The sequence below is a fragment of the Octopus sinensis genome, linkage group LG1, assembly GCF_006345805.1.
Source record: "Octopus sinensis linkage group LG1, ASM634580v1, whole genome shotgun sequence".
Lineage (NCBI taxonomy): Eukaryota > Metazoa > Mollusca > Cephalopoda > Octopoda > Octopodidae > Octopus > Octopus sinensis.
In genome coordinates this window covers 117,695,227-117,715,039 of record NC_042997.1, presented here as the reverse complement: position 1 = coordinate 117,715,039, position 19,813 = coordinate 117,695,227, and the positions used below count along the sequence as shown (strand labels likewise).

Genomic DNA, 19,813 nt, shown 5'->3' with positions numbered 1-19,813 from the left:
TCACTTTAATCATAGATACATGATTAACCCTTTAGCATTCAGTTTACTCTATCAAATGTAATCCTTATTTATTCACATTGTTTTAGATTTATCATGCATTAACTTGTAGCTTCAAGATTATGATTGTTGTTTATTTTTAGAATGACATTGTATGATAGGTGTGAAAAGCCAGATCTGGCCAGGTTGAACACAAACTGTACACTCTAACCCCAAACAGTCCTCACTATATGATGTGATTCTTTACTCACAGAACACTATTTCTCCTTTATCCTTCCATCAGATTTGGCAGCCCTGTCAGAGGTTATAGGTGCTGTCCTTTGATTAACTCCTTAGCATTCAGATTACTCTGTCAAATGTAAAGCTTATTTAATCCCATTGTTTTGAATTAATCATGGATTATCTCATAGCTTTGAGAGTTCAATGATGTGAGTGTTTATTTTTAAAATGACCGGATGTGCTTGAGAAGACCTGTTGAGTAAAGTAAAACCAATACCATAGCTGGGGCCAGTGCCTGCTGATTGGATCCCATGAAAAGCACCATCTGAATGTGGTTGATACCAGGTCCACCTGACTGGCTCCTATGCCAGTGGCATGTAAAAAGCACCAACTGATTGTGGGTGATGCCTTTACCCTCTGACTGGCTCTTGTGCTGGTGGCATGTAAAAGGCACCATCCAAACGTGATCAAGGCCAGGCCTGCCTGACTAGCTCCTGCGCTGGTGACATGTTAAAAGCACCCACTACAGTCTTGGATTGGTTGGCATTAGGAAGAGCATCCAGCTGTAGAAACTTTGCCAGATCAGGTTGGAGCCTGGTGCAGCTGCTGGCTTTCCAGAGCTCAGTTAAACCGTCCAACCCATGCCAGCATGGAAAATGGACATTGGGTAGGTGTGAGAGGCCAAATTTAGATGGTTTGAACATAAAACAAGTAGGATATTTGGGTTGGATATGACTGGCTTAAATGATAAAGGGTTAAGCTTAAAGAAAAAAACATTGCTATATGTATCATTGTTAATAAAAGATTAAATAAGTATGTAGAACGTAGTTTTAAAAACATGCTTTCCATTGTAAAGTATCACCTTTTTTTTTCTTTCATTGCTTTCTGTTGAACAACAGATTAGTGATTAACTATTTGTAAGAGAGATTTCTAGATGTTTCTGTCTCTCTCTTCCCCCACACAGATCTTTATGTAATTATTAAAACAAACAAAAAAAAAAATTTAATGTCTACTTTGAAATCTGCAGCGAAATATTTAACTTCCTTGGTACCTTTTTAGGTTTGTGTCAGCTTTTATTTATATAACAAGCTTCCAGTAGAATGAGATTAGCTTCTCCTGTTAAAATGATTATATATTTTGAAATGCTTCTAGGTAAAGCATGGTTTCAGTGAATTATTTTCAGCTTCACGTTTTTTATGCCTCTTTGTTACCAAAAGAAACTTGTCTCAAAGTATGATTGTAGAAATAACAGGATATAGTTGGCTCTTTCTACATAATTTATGTAAAGACATTTCCTTCATTCATCTCTTGTGTTGGTGACAACTGAAATAAGTTCCATCTTACACAATATCAAACTCCATTTTGGTCTAAAAGTTCTAAACATGAAATGTTTTTAATAAAAGAAAAAATTTTTTCCAATAAATTGTTCCTTTTTTTTTTAAATTTTTGATTTCATTACAAAAAAAAGTGGGGGGACCCCACTAAAAACTGCTTTCCCTCTCCCATTTTACCTCTCCCAGCAATGCTATGGGTTAAATTAATCAACTATATACGAGGGAGAGTCAAAAATTATACGCGCTCTTGTTTTTTCAATATATTTACACAAAAGCAGGAGATAAACAGATATATAGTCTCCTTTTTTGATGTCCTTGGTCCACTGGTCCACAAGCTTGCATATTCACTGCTTACTTCACATCATCCATAGGAAATCATCGACCTTGTAAACCATCTTTGAGTGATCCAAAGATGATGATAGTCAGAAAGGGGCAAGCTCTGGTCTGTAGGCAGGGTGTTCCAGTACCTCAAAACCCAATTGTTTAATGCTTTCAATGTGTAAGGTGGTGAGCTGGCAGAGTCATTATCACGCGGAGTGAAATGCGTAGCAGTATTTCGTCTGCCGTTACGTTCTGAGTTCAAATTTCGCCGAGGTTGACTGTGCCTTTCATCCTTTCGGGGTTGATTAAATAAGTACCAGTTACGCACTGGGATCAATGTAATCAACTTAATCCGTTTGTTTGTCCACTCTGTGTTTAGCCCCTTGTGGGTAGTAAAGAAATAGGTTAATGCTTTCAAAGGTCTGGGCAGCCATGTGATAGCATGCATTGTCATGCAACAACAAAACTTCGACAATAGGTTTCGGCATTTGGTGCGAATTGCTGTCTTCAGTTTATTAGCTAGCAAAGCACTGTATCTTGCACTGTTGATTGTACACCTCTTTTCCAGAGCAATCAGATCACTGCTCCTTAGTTCTTTGATGCACATTACCAGTGGTGCAGCCATGCTTACACTGTAAAGCCATAAAGAAAAATGGCGTATTCAGGCTCAAACTTTGATTATATGACCACAATAGTACCAACTATAAGTGCACGTGCACAGAAGGCAGTGTGACAATAATAAAGATAGAAATATATTTCTAAATATCTCAGAGAGATATAAGCAGTGGTGGTACGATAGAGCAGTTGTATACTGTCAACTTAACGTGACAGTCCCATAAAGGGAATCACACCACCGTTATTTAGCCTTAGGAAGCATCAACGCTTCTTGTCGGCCTTGACATTTCCTGTGTTCTTATGTTTACAAAGGGGAGACAAGCACTTCCATCCAGCTAAGCCTGCACCCAGAGACTAGTTTCTAAATTTTGCTTGTCAGTCTGGAGTAGCACTGCTTGCTAGCTGCAGATGCCTATCGTACCACCACTGCTTATATCTCCCTGAAATATTTAGAAATATAATATTTCTATTTTTTGTGATCAGTGGATTTATCTCACTGGAATTATTATATGTTTACAAGGTCTAGACAGGCATCTTCAGCTAGCAAGCCATGCTACTCCAGACTGATGACGAGCAAGACTCAGAAACTAGTCTCTGGATGCAGGCTTAGCTGGATGGGGGTGCTTGTCTCCACCTTGTAAACATAAGGACACAGGAAATGCGTCACGGCCAACAGGAAGAGTTGATGCTTCCTAGGGCTAAACAGCGGTGTGTGATTCCCTTTATGGGACTGTCACGTTAAGTTGACAGTATACAACTGTTCAATAATAAAGATGTTAAGGTTAAAGTGTGGATAAATTTTGACTTCCCCTCGTAGATGCAGGCATGGCTATGTGCTAAGAAGTTTGCTTCCCAACCACATGGTTCCAGGAAGTGTCATCTTGGGCAAGTGCCTTCTACTATATCCCTGGGCTGACCAAAGATTTGTGAGTGGATTTGGTAGATGGAAAGTGAAAATAGCCTGTTGTATTATAAAAGACCCCCTTCGGTCATGAATGACCATGGGATTGCACCTAGAAAGTTCCCCTTTGAGATACAAGTCTAGGCAAATTTGTTTATGGTAGACCAGCAGTCATCCATGCATACCGGCCTTCCCTCTCCATGGCACTGATGTTGTTCTAGAAAAAAGCGAAGGCTGATATAACTTGGCACCAGAGATGTCGCAACTCATTTCTACAGCTGAATGAACTTGATCAATGTGAAATAAAGAGTCTTGCTCAAGAACAACACAGCCCAGTCCAAGAATTGAATTACCTACCTCATGATTGTGAGCCTGACACTCTAACCACTGAGCCATGCGGTTTCAACGTATATATATATATATATGTCTGTGTGTCTAAGGCAGCAAGCTGGCAGACATGTTTGCGCGCCGGGTGAAATGCTTAGCAGTATTTCATCTGTCGTCACGTTCTGAGTTCAAATTCCACCAAGGTTGACTTTGCTTTCATCCTTTCGGGGCAGATAAATCAAGTACTAGTTTCGCACTGGGGTTGATGTAATCGACTTAATCCCTTTGTTTGTCCCCTCTATGTTTAGCCCCTTGTGGGCAATAAAGCAATATATATATCTGTTCCAGGTTCAGTCCCACTGCGTGGCATCTTGGGCAAATGTCTTCTACTATAGTCTCGGGCCAACCAAGGCCTTGTGAGTGGATTTGGTAGACAAAAACTGAAAGAAGCCCGTCGTATATATGCATGTGTGTATATATATATATATATATATATATATATATGTACGTGTGTGTATATGTTTGTGTATCTGTGTTTGTCCCCCCAACATCACTTGACAACCGATGCTGGTGTGTTTACGTCCCCATAACTTAGCGGTTTGGCAAAAGAAACCGATGGAATAAGTACTAGGCTTACAAAGAATAAGTCCTGGGGTCGATTTGCTCGACTAAAAGCGGTGCTCCAGCATGGCCATAGTTAAATGACTGAAACAAGTAAAAGAGATATTATTCCGTTTGTAGAAAATAGGATCCCAAGAAACAATATCTCAGTAAGGGATTGTTACTTGGGATCTTATTTTCTTTTTTTTTTGTCTCTTTAGATATTAATATAAAACTGGATTAAAAGTACTAAAGAGGGATTGAAAGAAATATAAAGTTAATAACAGTTTAAATAGGTTTGAACCCATAAGAAGGATTATTTACATTTGACGGATATTTGTCCTCATCTTGTTTGTTGTTAACACGTTTCGGCTGATATACCCCTCCAGCCTTCATCAGGTGTCTTGGGAAAATTTCGAACCTGGGTTCTCATTTCTAAGGTATTTTTCGATATTATTATTATTCAGGTCACCTTACTGGCACCTGTGCCGGTGGCATGTGTAAAAAGATTCGAGCGATGTCATTGCCAGTACCGCCTGACTGGCCCCCATGCCGGTGGCACGTAAAAAGCACCCACTACACTCTCGGAGCGGTTGGCGTAAGGAAGGGCATTAAGCTGTAGAAACACTGCCAGATCAAGATTGGAGCCTGGTTTGCCAGCCCTCAGTCAAAATCGTCCAACCCATGCTAGCATGGAAAATGGACGTTAAACAATGATGATGATGAGGTCACTGCCTGGAATCGAACTCGGAATCTTGGGGTTAATAGCCCATGCTCTTAACCACTACGCCATAAGAAGGATAGTCAAACATATCTTAAACATATTTTGAACTGGTAACAAGTTTACATTTCTTTCAGTCCCTCCTTGGCACTTCTAATCTGGAATTCACATGACTGGGCAGTCTAAAAAGTGTAACCAGTCAAAATATTTTGATTGATTTCTGCAAGATAAACTTAATCTCTTAGTTTGGAGCTGCCTTTCTTTGGCATTTGATGCTCATAACTAATTTGAAATGCATCCGTCAATCTACGAGACGGTGCTTTGAACTGATTTTGGTATTTTTATGCTGTTCTGTGTGCAGAAAGAATATTTCTCTATCAAAATCAAATTTTTAGGATGTTTTGGCATGTGTGCATGTATTAGGTTGTCCGGAAAGTTCATGCCGATTTATAGTAGCTTACTTTTCGACTTAACTTTAGAACATGGTTGAGTCCATAAAATAGGATTTGACTACACTGCCATTCAGAGCACAATTTAAGCTATATTTTCGTGGAAGAAGGTTTATGTTCCTATAACCTGTGTTAATTCTGTAACCCTTTAAAATAAGTAAGTTCATTTTCGGCACTTGATGCTTTGGGAACCAGACAAAAATTGCTGCAGCTCGGGCTGTGATGTGTTACCCCACCCTCCATATTCACCAGATGTCATTCCTTCAGATTTCCACTTATTCAGGTCTCTGCAGAATAGTCTTAATGGTAAAAATTTCAATTCCTTGGATGACATAAAAAGATACCTTTGATGAATTCTTTGCCGTGAAACCACCTCAATTCTGGGAAGAGGGTATTTTCAAGTTAAAGGAAAGATGGAGACGCATTGTGCAACAAAATGGTTCATATTTGGTTGATTAAAAATGTAATGGCAGGTATTTATTGACTTTTTTCTTTCCTTTAAAAATTGGCATGAACTTTCTGGACAACCCAATATTATTCCTGGCACTATAACAGGAATGGTACTGTAGTACTGGGGCTAAATGACAACAACAATAACAACAAAATCAATACAATTTCCAGTTTGTTAATATTTTATTGAGGATGATGAAACCATCTTTTGATTATTATGGCAGCAAACTATTATTTCTTCTGTTTTCCAGTTTATTTTTTTCTCTCTCTCTCTCTCCCCTCGGCACCCCCACTCCTTCTCACTTCAGAAGTCTGCCAACATTGTGACGCAATAATAAACTACTTTGAAGTTGTGTTACTCAAAGTCTGAGAAAACAACCAAAAGAGCTGTGTTGGATTAAATGGCAACGAAACAGAACAAATGTTGATAAGACGTGTGTATGAGTTTAGTTTAACAACCATGGTGAAGTAGTTATGTTGGAATTATACCTTGTTGGGTAAGATGAGAATCAGCTTCGAATATTCTAGTGCCAACCATATATCGAAAAAAGTTTTATTCTGTTAGAAGGCAGTTTTTCAAACAAGGAAAGAACCGTACAGTGTTGACACGCACACAGACACACACATACATATATAATGTGTATACATATATATATACATATGTGCCTGCTATAAATCTGAGTATAAAGATGAGTACAAAACAATCCAAACAACCTGAAATTAAAAGAAAAAAAAAAAGATTGTAAAATGTTTGGTAAAAATATTGAACAGGTATGGCTGTGTGGTAAGAAACTTGCTTCCCAACCAAAATGGTTCTGAGTTCAGTCCCACAGCTGGGCACTTTGGGCAAGTGTCTTCTGCTATAGCCTCAGACTGACCAGAGCCTTGTGAGTGGATTTGATAGAGAGAAACTGAAAGAAGCCTATTGTGTTTATATATATATATCTATGTGTGTATAATAAATGAAAAATGTACATGTAGGGGCAGATACAGAAGGATCCTAATTTTTCATCAGTTATCGACCAAAAATACTAATACTCAGTTTTGTGCCTTTAATGAGTATTAGTATTTTTGGTCGATAACAGATGACGAATTAGGGTCCATCTGTGTCTGCCCTACATGTACGTTTTGTAGTATTTAATGCATTTATCATTTATGGAATAACTGAACGCCATGCATCGCGACTTCTGTTAATAAATTTATATATATATAAGTTTATATATACTCTTTACTCATTTACTCTTTTACTTGTTTCAGTCATTTGCTGGAGCACCGCCTTTAGTCGAGCAAATCGATCCCAGGACTTATTCTTTGTAAGCCAAGTACTTATTCTATCGGTCTCTTTAGTTGAACCGCTAAGTTATGGTGATGTAAATACACCAGCATCAGTTGTCAAGTGATGTTGGGGGGGGGGGGCAAAGACAGACACACAAACATATACACACATGTACATATATATATATATATATATTTATGCACATATATATGACGGGCTTCTTTCAGTTTCTGTCTAAAAAATCAACTCACAAGGCTTTGGTCGGCTTGAGGCTATAGTAGAAGACACTTGCCCAAGGTGCCATGCAGTGGGACTGAACCCGGAACCATGTGGTTGGTAAGCAAACTACTTACCACACAGCCACTCCTGTGCCTATATATATATATATATATATATATATATATAGATAGATAGATAGATAGGTATATACATATAGATAGATAGATACACATATATATACTTTATTATTAAAGCTGTAAAAATACCACAAAAACCTGCTACTCAGATTTTCACGTTCCCATTTGTCAGACAGTTGTGATTAAGAATGGGACAAGAATTAATGTTATATGTGTAAATATATTGTACAATTTACATTGACACACACACATTTGAATTTGGTTTCGTTTCATTGGTTGTTTCAACTAATTGTTTTTTTAAAGAAATGGTGATATAAAATTAAATATCATTTTGTATAGAATCGAAGAAAACATAACCTTAATTCTTGTCCCATTAACCGGGAACAGGAAACTCTGAGTAGCAGTGTTTTGGGATATTTTTGTGATGCTTTTGCAGATTTAATAATAAAGCACATTACTCTAACTCCGGTATTCGAGTACTATTTTTTCCCATCTTATTTCACATCTATGTGCTTACTCAGGTATATATATAAGGCGGAGAGCTGGCAGAAATGTTAGCACGTCGGGCGAAATGCTGAGCGGTATTTCGTCTGCCGTTATGTTGTGAGTTCAAATTCCGCTGAGGTCGACTTTACCTTTCATCCTTTTGGGGTCGATAAATTAAGTACCTGTTATGCACTGGGGTCGATGTAATCGACTTAATACCTATGTCTGTCCTTGTTTGTCCCCTCTATGTTTAGCTCCTTGTGGATAATAAAGAAATAGGTATATATATATATTATATATATATATATATATATAAATAAATATATATATATAAATATATCTATAGGGAGAGTTCATGAAAAAAACAAAAGATGAAGACAGGTGGTGTAGAAAACAAACAGATGTATTAGTATAAAACTCAGGAATTGAAAAAAGTCTTTTACATTTCGAGCCTACGCTCTTCTACAGAAAGGGACACAGAAAAAACAAGGAGAGAAAAAAAATGTATGTAGTGGCTACCGATCTATCATGGCGACTGATATATATATATATATATATATATATATATATATATATACACATATGGAAAGCAGATGTTAAACGATGATGATGATGGTGTGTGTGTGTCTGTTTTTGTCCCATTCCATTGTTTGACAACCAGTGTTGGTGTGTTTACATCCCTCTAACATAGCAGTTTGGCAAAAGTGTCTAATAGAATTAGTACCAAACTTGAAAAACAAAAAATCAAAAAGTACTGGGGTTGATTTATTCAACTAAAAATTGAAAGCCTTGAAGAATTTTTTGTCAAATGAATTGACCCCAGTATTCATTTTTTTTTGTAAAGCCTGATACTCATTATATCAGTCTCTTTTGCCGAACTGCTAAGTTACAGGAACGTAAACACACCAACACCAGCTGTCAAGTGGTGGTGGGGTGACAAACACAGACACAAAGACACACACACGCATACGCACACATGTATAGACGATGGGCTTCTTTTAGTTTCTGTCTACTAAGTCTCCTCACATGGCTTTGGTCAGCCCAAGGCTATAGTAGAAGACACTTGCTCAAGGTGCCACAGAGTGGGACTGAACTTGAAATCATGTGGTTGGGAAGCAAAGTTCTTAACCACACAGCCGTGGCTGTGCCTATAATGATAATAACAATTTTAAATTTTGACGCAAGGCCTGTAATTTTAAGGAGAAGGGTAAGTTGATACCATTGCTCCAGGCATATGCCGTCAGTAATTACTCAGGGTAGGCAGTTGGCGACCTTTATGTAGTGAAATACACAAAAAATAAGCGAAACAGAGGCGTGCAACTGAGTTGAAGACAGATTTACTTCTGTCGTTATAGCAGGTAAAGAAAGCATTGTTGTAGGAGTGTATGCAGCATGTGTACTACAGCAGTACAATGTGTAGCTTTAATACTGAGATTGAAAATCAGGGGCGAAGGATGCTTACCTAATCTATAAAAAAATTTAATATTTTGTATTTTATGCATAGTAATCAGATTAAACTTCATGATTTTATTGAATTAGGTGCGTATTTTACCATGAAAGGAAAATGTTGCTAACGATCTATTTTATTCAAGATAGGAACTGCCTACCATACCAAATATCATAGGAACTGCCTAACATACTGAATATCATTTTATTAACCCCAAAAGGATGACAAGCAGAAGTGACTTCGGTGGGATTTGAACTCAAAATGTAATGGGTCAGAACAAATATTGCCAGGCAGTTTTCCTGATGCTCTAACAATTCTGCCAGCTTACTGCATCAACCCTTTAACACTCAGATTACTCTGTCAAATTTAATGGATATTTATTCACATTGTATTGCTAGTGCCGCCTGACTGGTTCCTGTGCAGGTGGCACATAAAAAGCACCATTTGAGCGTGGCCGCTGCCAGTACCACCTGACTGGTCCTTGTGCCGGTGTCAAGTAAAAGCACCCTCTACACTCTTGGACCAGTTGGCATTAGGAAAGGCATCGAGCTGCAGAAACTCTGCCAGATCAGATTGGAACCTGGTGCAGCCATCAGATTCGCTAGACCTCAGTCAAACCGTTCAACCCATGCTAGCATGGAAAGCGGACGTTAAATGATGATGATGATGATTACGATTGTACTGGTGACATGTAACAAGCACCTTTCGAGTGCTGGGCCTCACGGAGGTGATGACAAATGACCAAGACCAGTGGCAAAACACTGTGCTTGAGCAGAAGACAGGCCCATCGACCCAAGTGAAATTCTATTTGTGGAAGATACTAGTGTCATGCAAGTGGCATGTAAAAGCACCCATTTTTATGTGGCACAAGCACTAGTGCTTTTTAGGTGGCACTAGCACCAGTGCTTTTTATGTGGACCCATCACCATAAATCGTAGATCACAGTATATAAGTATATATATATAGTTATGTTCATATAAACAATGGATAAATTTTATTTAAAAAAAAAGGGTACTAACTAGAAATGAGGAAAACGAAGTCATCAATCCTTCTTTTAAAATCTCTGCTGATCCACCATATTCTTCATCTTCAACACGCTGGAAAGTGCTGTAGTACATGTATATAAAGCCAACATTGATGAGGAAAAAACTGAAAGAGAAGACGAAAGGATGACATTTAGTCAAGATATGTGAGATAAACTTTGCTGTGTAAAAACAAGAAAACATCAAATACTGACTTTGACAATTAATCAAAGGCAGAGGGTGTGGCGGGGGAGGATATGGGAACAGTTAAATTTTGTGTATTAATGGACACATTGAAATACTAGAGTCTTTCCCCAAGCACTGAACATAAATAGAGCAATAGGTCATGACATATAGAGCTGTGAGAAAATATAAATTAATATCAATTTAGGTTTCTACTTTATCTGTTGAGACGGAAGGAGAGAAAGGAGGAACGAAGAAGAGATATGTTGAGTAGTGGTTACTACTATTGTTACTACCAAAGGAAACATCATTTTCATTGCTGGTGGTGCAGAAGTCGTCTCTGCCGCCGCTGCCACCACCACCATCACCATTTATCTTTTGATTTGCTCTTCTATGTTACTGAAGGTTAGCTCAACTACAAGTGACATTACATAAGCTCGTGTGGAGTTAAATAGGGAACACACCAAATAGAGGATGGATGGCAGGATCGGAAGAAAGTCAGACAAAATGTTTTGTGGTAGTCAGTTACGTTCATGTGAGCAGGAGACTGTGTTTCCTGTGGTCCCAGTCCACTCAGCTGGCAATATTGAGTTGTTCCTGTATTTCAAAGGGCCAACCTCATCACATTCGGTATCACGCTGAATCCCACTGAAAACTAAGTTAGTGTTTAAACTGGCCATATCCGGCCCAAATATTCTACATGTTTTATATTCAAACTGGCCATATCTAGCCTCTCACACCGAACCTACACTGACATTCTAAAAATAAACAATCACATCATTGAAACCTCAAAAGCTATAAGATAATGCATGATTAATTCAAAACAATTTGAGTGAAAAAGTATCACATTTAACAGAATAATCTGACACTAAAGGGTTAAATGTATGCAGGTGCAGGAGTGGCTGTGTGGTAAGTAGCTTGCTTACCAACCACATGGTTCCAGGTTCAGTCCCACTGTGTGGCATCTTGGGCAAGTGTCTTCTACTATAGCCTCAGTCTAACCAAAGCCTTCTGAGTGGATTTGGTAGATGGAAACTGAAAGAAGCCTGTCATATATGTGTGTGTGTGTGTGTTTGTGTGTATATGTTTCTCCCCCTCCCGCAACATCGCGTGACAACTGATGCTGGTGTATTTATGTCCCTGTAACTTAGAGCTTCTCCCAGTTTCCATCTATCTCTCACAAATCTACTTACAAGGCTTCTGGTGTGTATCCGTGTGTACAAGGGTAGACATAAACATACGCTTACACACACACACATCTCCCACAAAATGTGTTGCTTTGTGACTAATTTAAAAATCACAATGGTAAGACCACACCCTGTAGAGTGGTTGGGGCTAAAGAGGCCATCCAGCAGTAGAAACTGAGCCAAAAATGAGACAAATGTGAGACAAGGTACCCTGAGCCATCAAGCTGAGACCCTGAAATACATGCTGATTCCAACTGTGACAACCCATCCAACATGGAAAGCAGACATAAAATGTTGATGATGAAGAAGACTATGATTGAATTGTATTAACCCCTTTTGATACCAACTTGCCTGAGTTCAGTCCTGGCTCTAAGATGTAAATTGCCTAGATTAAAGTGACCTAAATAACAACCGTCTTCCAGCAAAATTTCAGATTAATTTATGTTCTAAACAATCTTAATAATGAAATTGCTGTGTGGTAAGAAGCTTGCTTCACAACAACATGTTTTGGAGTTCAGACTCACTGTGTGACAAATTGAGCAAGTGTCTTCTACTATAAACTCAGACTGATCAAAGCCTTGTGTGTGGATTTGGTAAATGGAAACTGAAAGAAGCCTATTCACTGACATGGCCGATGACAGCATTGCCTGACTGGTATTCGTGCCAGTGGAATGTTAAAAGCACCATCTGAGCATGATCATTGCCAGGGCTGCTGACTGGCTCCCGTGCAGGTGGCACATAAAAAGCACCATTCAAGCGTGATCATTACCAGTGTTGCCTTACTGGCACTTGTGTTGGTGGCACGCAGAAAACAACATTTGAGTGAGGTCGTTGCCAGTATCACCTGGCTGGCCCTTGTGCCGGTGGCATGTACAAGCACCCACTACACTCTCAGAGAGGTTGGCGTTAGGAAGGGCATCCAGCTGTAGAAACTCTGCCAGATCAGATTGGAGCCTGGTGCAGCCATCTGGTTTGCCAGTCCTCAGTCAAACCATCCAACCCATGCCAGCATGGAAAATGGACGTTAAACGATGATGATGATGATGATAGCACCCAACTGTTTATCAACTGTAACAGGGTTATTTAAGTATTTAAAACTAGCTTCCTCTGGGAGCTCCTCTATGCCAATGACCTTGCTTTTTTTGCTGAGTCACTACCAGAGCTAGAGAAGAAAATTCAGGCATGGAAGCAAGGACTAGAATCAAAGGGCCTTAGAGTTAATTTAGCAAAAACCTAAGTATTGATATATAGGAACACAGACAAATTGCAGATCCCTTCAGGGAGATGGTCCTGTTTGATATGTAGAAAAGGTGTTGGGAGAAACTCTATAAGGTGTACCCAGTGCAAGCTATGGATACAAGAGGTGTAGTGGTATAACTGGAAGATAAAAAGAGAAAGAAGTCTTTACATGTGGAAGATGTGCAGGTACATAAACCCTTTCATTACTGTATTTATTTTGAGGTGATCTGTGTTTCTTTCAATTATTTTAAATATAACAAAGAATTTAGTAAAATAACTTAGTTATCATTCAGCTAGTGTTGGGAACGTAAATTGTGACTAAGGCTTGGTGGAATATTTTAATTCAAAACTTATGAAAACGAGACATTTTACCACCGAGCCAGAGCCGGTTTTGGCCGGGTTAGTAACAAAAGGGTTAAACACTAGGAATGTACAAAAAAATAGACTCCCTCAAATGTCAGGGGAGATCTTTAGAAGTAGTTGACAGTTTCCGTTATTTAGGTGACCAAGCTAGCAGTGGGGGTGGTTGTTCCGAAACCATAGCTGCTAGAATAAGAATAGGCTGGGCTAAGTTCAGAGAGCTACTACCTCTGTTAGTAATGAAGTGCCTCTCCCTCAGGGTGAAAGACAGATTTTATGATACCTGTGTATAAAGGCAGATTTTATGATACTTGTGTATTTACAGTTGTACTACATGGCAGTGAGACATGGGCTGTGACAACTGAGGTTATGTGAAGGCTTAAAAGAAATGAAGCTAGCATGCTCCACTGGATGGGTAATATCAGTGTGCATATACAACAGAGTGTAAGTGATTAGAGAGAAAAACTGGGTATACGAGGCATCAGATGTAGCATGCAAGAGAGAAGACTGTGCTGGTATGGCTATGTGATGCATAAGAATGAAGACAGTTGCCTGAAGAAGTGCTGATCTTTTGATGCAACTGTGGAGGGAACATGTGGAAGAAATAGATCTAAGGTGGCAAGCTGGCAGAAACGTTAGCACTGGGGTTGATGTAATCGACTTAATCCCTTTGTCTGTCCTTGTTTGTCCTGTCTGTGTTTAGCCCTTTGTGGGTAGTTAAGAAATAGGTATATTTTGTCTGCCATTACGTTCTGAGTTCAAATTCCGCCGAGGTCGACTTTGCCTTTCATCCTTTTAGGGTCGATAAAATTAAGTACCAGTTACTCACTGGGGTCGATGTAATTGACTTAATCCCTTTGTTTGTCCTTGTTTGTCCCCTCTATGTTTAGCCTCTTGTGGGCAATAAAGAAATAAAAAATAGATCTAGGAAGACATGGGATGAAATGGTGAGAAAGGATCTTCAGAAGTTGGGCCTCACAGAGGGGATGACAGGAGACCAAGACTCCTGGCAATTTGCTGTATTTGAGAAGACATGCCAAGCTAAGTAAATTCGTGGTTGTTTTTGCATACAGGCTTATCCCCTGCAACTCTCTCTGGCTGAGCAGTTTTAATATTGTGGGCATGTGGGTGCTAGTGCCACATAAAAAGCACCCATATCAGTGCCATGCAAAAGCACCCATTCTGGTGCTGTTTGTTTGTTTGTTGAGCGTCTCAGGACTGTCTGCAGTCCGAAACGTGATCCTTTGCTATTCGTAAGACCTGCAGAAGAGAAAGCAGGTCAACCCCCGACACCGAGAGCATCGACGGATGGATGAATGCACATCCAGGCTCAGCAGTTGTGTAGGAAGTTGGGGACAAGAAACAGGAAGGAAGAGTGAGAGAAAGTTGGAGCGAAAGAGTACAACAGGAGTCGCCACCACCCACTGCCGGAGCCTCGTGGAGCTTTAGGTATTTTCGCTCACTAAACACACACAACGCCTGGTCTGGGAATTGAAACCGCGATCCTCTGACCGCAAGTCCGCTGCCCTAACCATTGGGCCATTGTGCCACCACTGCTGGCGCTGCATAAAAGCACTCAGTACATCTTATAAAGTGGTTGCCATTAGGAAGGGCATTCAGCCATAGAAACCATGCCAAAACAGACATGGGGCCTAAGCAGCTCTTCAGCTCCTGTCAAACCATCCAACTCATGCCAGCATGGAAAGTGGATATTAAATGATTATGGTTATATATGAGGTGCTGCAGACTCTAAACAAACACTTAGAATCATCATCATCATCTTTTAACGTCCGCTTTTCTTGCTAGCATGGGTTGGACGATTTGACTGAGGGTTGGCGAACCAGATGGCTGTACCAGGCTCCAATCTTGATCTGGCAGAGTTTCTACAGCTAGATGCCCTTCCTAATGCCAACCACTCCGAGAGTGTAGTGGGTGCTTTTATGTGCCACTGGCATGGGGGCTAGTCAAGGTGGTACTGGCAACGACCTTGCTCGAATCTTTTTACACATGCCACCGGCACAGGTGCCAGTAAGGCTATGCTGAACAAAGCTTTAATTCCTGGGGAAAGTCAATTGATTGATGAGTTCTGAGAAAAGAGAATTCCTACTTTCTCATTTTCTACTTGGTTGAATTGTGACTGTTTATACCTGATCGTAGAGGTCTATGAGAAAGAATTCATTAACAAAAAACAATGTGCTTACATTAAAATTCCAAAGATGCCTTTCAAGGGAATAACTCCCCATATAAGTCCAAGAAAGATGCCCAAAATTTGCCGCATCCAGTAAATAACGTCGAGAAATTCATCCTGCAAAATAAAGACATCAAAAATAAATAAATAAATAAAATAAAAGAACAAAACAAAAATAAGAGCAATCTATTGATTGGTCACTGATGTTCTACTTTTAATTGTTAGGTCTGGAGGAAAGGGAAGACCAATGCATGGCCATTGCGAGTCCTCATGGATTGGTGAGAATAACGTCATTAACCCTTTAGCATTTAATCCAGCCATATCCGGCTCAAATATTCTACCTGTTTTATGTTAAAACTGTCTGGATCCAACCTCTCATACGTACCCTACAATGTCATTTTAAAAATATATAGCCACACCATTTAAATTTTGAAGTTGCAAAATAATATGTGATTAATTCAAAACAGTAGGAATAAATAAGCAATAAATTTCACAAAGAAATCCGAATGCTAAACGGTTAATGTTCATCTTGGACCTTTTTAAGTCAACATCTGTGAGAAAGATATGAAGAGAAGAGATTGGGGATTCTAGGATGTTGAAGTTTTGGGAAGGAAAAAATAAGACTGGGCATAGTGATTTGATAGAAGTTTGAAGGGGACGGCATGGATACAAGGATAATAGGAAGAGGAGAGATGGCCTGTATGCACACACACACACACATCTGGCTTCTGTCAAAACTCCCTTCATCTCCCCAACACCTACTGAAGGCCCATCTCCTCTCCCTCACCCACTGCAGACCCCTCCACTCTTTTCCATGTGCCTATCCGCATACTCTCCATGCCTACGCATATCTTCCTTACCGGCCTTTCAGCCACTCCAATTTCCTTCACTATCACTTGTCTTTTCCACTTTTAAAGATATCCGCGCACATTCTTAAACACCATTTCGAGCTTGGCCGTTGCCAGTACCGCCTGACTGGCCCCCATGCCGGTGGCACGTAAAAGCACCCACTACACTCTTGGAATAGTTGGCATTAGGAAAGGCATCCAGCTGTAGAAACTCTGCCATATCAGATTGGAGCCTGGTGCAGCCATCTGTTTTGCCAGTCCTCAGTCAAATCGTCCAACCCATGCTAGCATGGAAAGCAGACATTAAACGATGATGATGATGATCTCCAACACCATCTATTTCTCTCTATCTCTCACTGTGATTGTCTCCCTATCTTTCTCTCTAACTCTTTCCCACCTTCCTTTTCCTACCAGAGTAGCAAAGAATCTCTTCCATAGTAGACACCTATCTCTATCCTTCCCTGACGTCTGGCAGCTGACTTGACAGACACTCATAAAATTATTAACCATCTTACAAACAATAACTGAGCACTTTTTCAAACTCCATCTGTCTAACACCCGTGGACATGTTTACAAAGTCAGAAAACAGCACAGCTCCCATGACTTTCGGAAACATTTTTTCACGCTAAGAGTTGCTGAAGCATGGAACAAACTGCTGGCATCAGTTGTTAGTTGTCGGAGCACTGCATCCTTCAAAACTTCCATGCTTCCTGAGATTTGCCAACACTACACCTGATTTTCTCCCCTCCATACACATGCAAGTATGTATCTGATTCATGCACTGTTCACATTCCAGACATTTGTACATTACTGCATATGCTTTATACGCACTTTTGACAAGTTGTGGTGCACTTGAGCATTGTATACAATAATTTCATTATTATTATTATTATACTCCAACCTCTTGCTTGGCACAAAGCCACTTCCCTCGGTTCCACTCCTTCTCACAGCTAAGTCTTTGTCTTGCAAGTTACTTGGTGTCCCTGCTGGTGTTGCATATAAAACACGGGGATTGGTGTCACCAAAAGGGCACCAAATGCACTCTGTGAAGTAGTTGGCATTAGAAAGGGCATCCAGCTGTAGAAACCAAGTCAAGACAGACAATTGGAGCTTAGTGCAGCTTCCCGGTTTGCCAGCTCCTGTCAAATTATCCAACCCATGCCAGTATGGAAAACAGACACTAAAAGATGATGTTAAAAATGTTTAAAAAGTGGAATAAATTATGTTGCCATGAGAACTACCTACCTCCAACATTAAAGCAAAATGACAAAAAAATGTAAAATCCTTCATTTAATCTGTTATTTTGCTTACTAATCATTAAGGCAATCTTCATTTAATCTGCTATTTTGCTTAGTAATTATTAAGGCAATTTGAGTTCACAAAGCTGGATAGTTTCTGAGATAGCAAAGCAAACAACAACAGACACCACCACCATCATCATCATTTAACTCTTTAGCATTTAAACTGGCTATACCAGGCCATAATATTCTATCTGTCTACGTTCAAACTGGCCAGATCCAGTCACTCACACCTACCCTACAATGTCATTCTAAAAATAAACAATCACATTGCTGAAATTCCAAAGCCACAACATAATGCATGATTAATTCAAAACAATGTGAATAAGGAGCGCTAAGAGCACCATCTGAGCATGATCGTTGCCAGAGCAGCTAACTGGCTTCTGTGCTGGTGGCACGTAAAAAGTACCATTCGAGCGTGATTGTTACCAGCATCGCTTCACTGACACTTGTGCCTGTGGCACATGAAAAAACATTCAAGCGAGATCGTTGCCAGTGCTGCTGGACTGGCTCCTGTGCAGGTGGAATGTAAAAGCACCATTTGAGCGTGGCCGTTGCCAGTACCGCCTGACTGGCCCTCATGCCATGTAAAAGCACTCTCGGAGTGGTTGGCATTAGAAAGGGCATCCAGCTGTAGAAACTCTGCCAGATCAAGATTGGGGCCAGGTGCAGCCATCTGGTTCACCATTCTCAGTCAAATCGTCCAATCCATGCTAGCATGGAAAGCGGATGTTAAACGATGATGATGATAATATATTTGACAGACTAATCTGAATGCTAAAGGGTCCATGTTCCTTGCTGGTATGGATTGAACTATTTGACAGAATTTGGTGGGCCCAAGGACTGAGTTCCTTTCGGGCGTTGGGCCTCATGGAGGCAATGACTGAGAGCTTTGGCATAATGTCATGCTTGAGAAGAAGACCCATCAAGACAAGTAAAATCAGTCCTAGCAGATACCAGTGTCATGCAAATGGCATGTAAAAGCACCTATTAAACTCTTGGAGAGGTTGGGATTAGGAAGGGCATCCAGTCGCAGAAAACCATGTCAGATCAGACTGGAGTCTGGTGCAGCTTTCCAGCCCTGGTCAAACCGTCCAACCTATGCCAGTATGTACAACGGACATTAAATGATGATGATGATAGACTGGTAATGTATACTATACACATTGGGCTATGATATATATATAGAATGGTAGAAATGGTGATGTATATTATAAACATTGGTGAATAACTGGAGAACCAAAGAAAGATGAAATGAACTGAAAACTGTAACAAAGGAATACAAGAGACAGGAGGGTCTGGAATAAGTGACACCAATAAAAGAATTAAAGAATACTTCATTAAGATACAAGTGTCCATTGTGTGTATGTATGTGTGTGGGTTAGGTTTAAGCTTGTCTTGATGTCTCTGAGGTCGACTTTGCCTTTCATCCTTTCAGGGTCGATTAAATAAGTACCAGTTACGCATTGGGGTCGACATAATCGACTTAATCCGTTTGTCTGTCCTTGTTTGTCCCCTCTGTGTGTATCCCCTTGTGGGCAGTAAAGAAATAAGATACAAGCATAGAATTTTGGCAGACTTTTAGGACTAAACATAAGAAAATAAAGTTTTGCAGATTTATATAACAACAACTTTACTTTGGTTGAAAGCTTATAGAATAAAGAATCATTGGTAAGATAGTGATCAATGGATTTGGATTTTGGAAATCCCATTGGTGATTACTAAGATACACAAGGCACACCAGACTTTTTCCCTCTAATAAAGACAAATAAATAAATAAATAAATAAACCCAAACAAACCTACTAGAAAACATTATTATAGGTGTTTTTCAAAAATGTATGTGAATAATATGGTACCTATTTCTTTATTACCCACAAGGGGCTAAACACAGATGGGGACAAACAAGGACAGACATAGGTATTAAGTCGATTACATCGACCCCAGTGCGTAACTGGTACTTAATTTATCGACCCCGAAAGGATGAAAGG

At 39.8% G+C, this 19,813-nt stretch overlaps 1 protein-coding gene across 1 annotated transcript in view; it reads right to left on the bottom strand.

Moving 5' to 3' along the window:
- Positions 1-6,095: 6,095 nt before the first annotated feature.
- Positions 6,096-19,813, bottom strand: part of LOC115214073 (respirasome Complex Assembly Factor 1) — a 16,384-nt gene continuing 2,666 nt past the window's right edge. The window contains exons 2-4 of the mRNA XM_029783122.2: positions 15,692-15,795; positions 10,519-10,648; positions 6,096-6,648 (exon numbers count right to left, since the gene is read on the bottom strand). Of these exons, the coding sequence (XP_029638982.1) occupies positions 6,604-6,648; positions 10,519-10,648; positions 15,692-15,795 (279 nt within the window). The 3' untranslated portion in view covers positions 6,096-6,603. The remainder of the gene's footprint in view (positions 6,649-10,518; positions 10,649-15,691; positions 15,796-19,813) is intronic.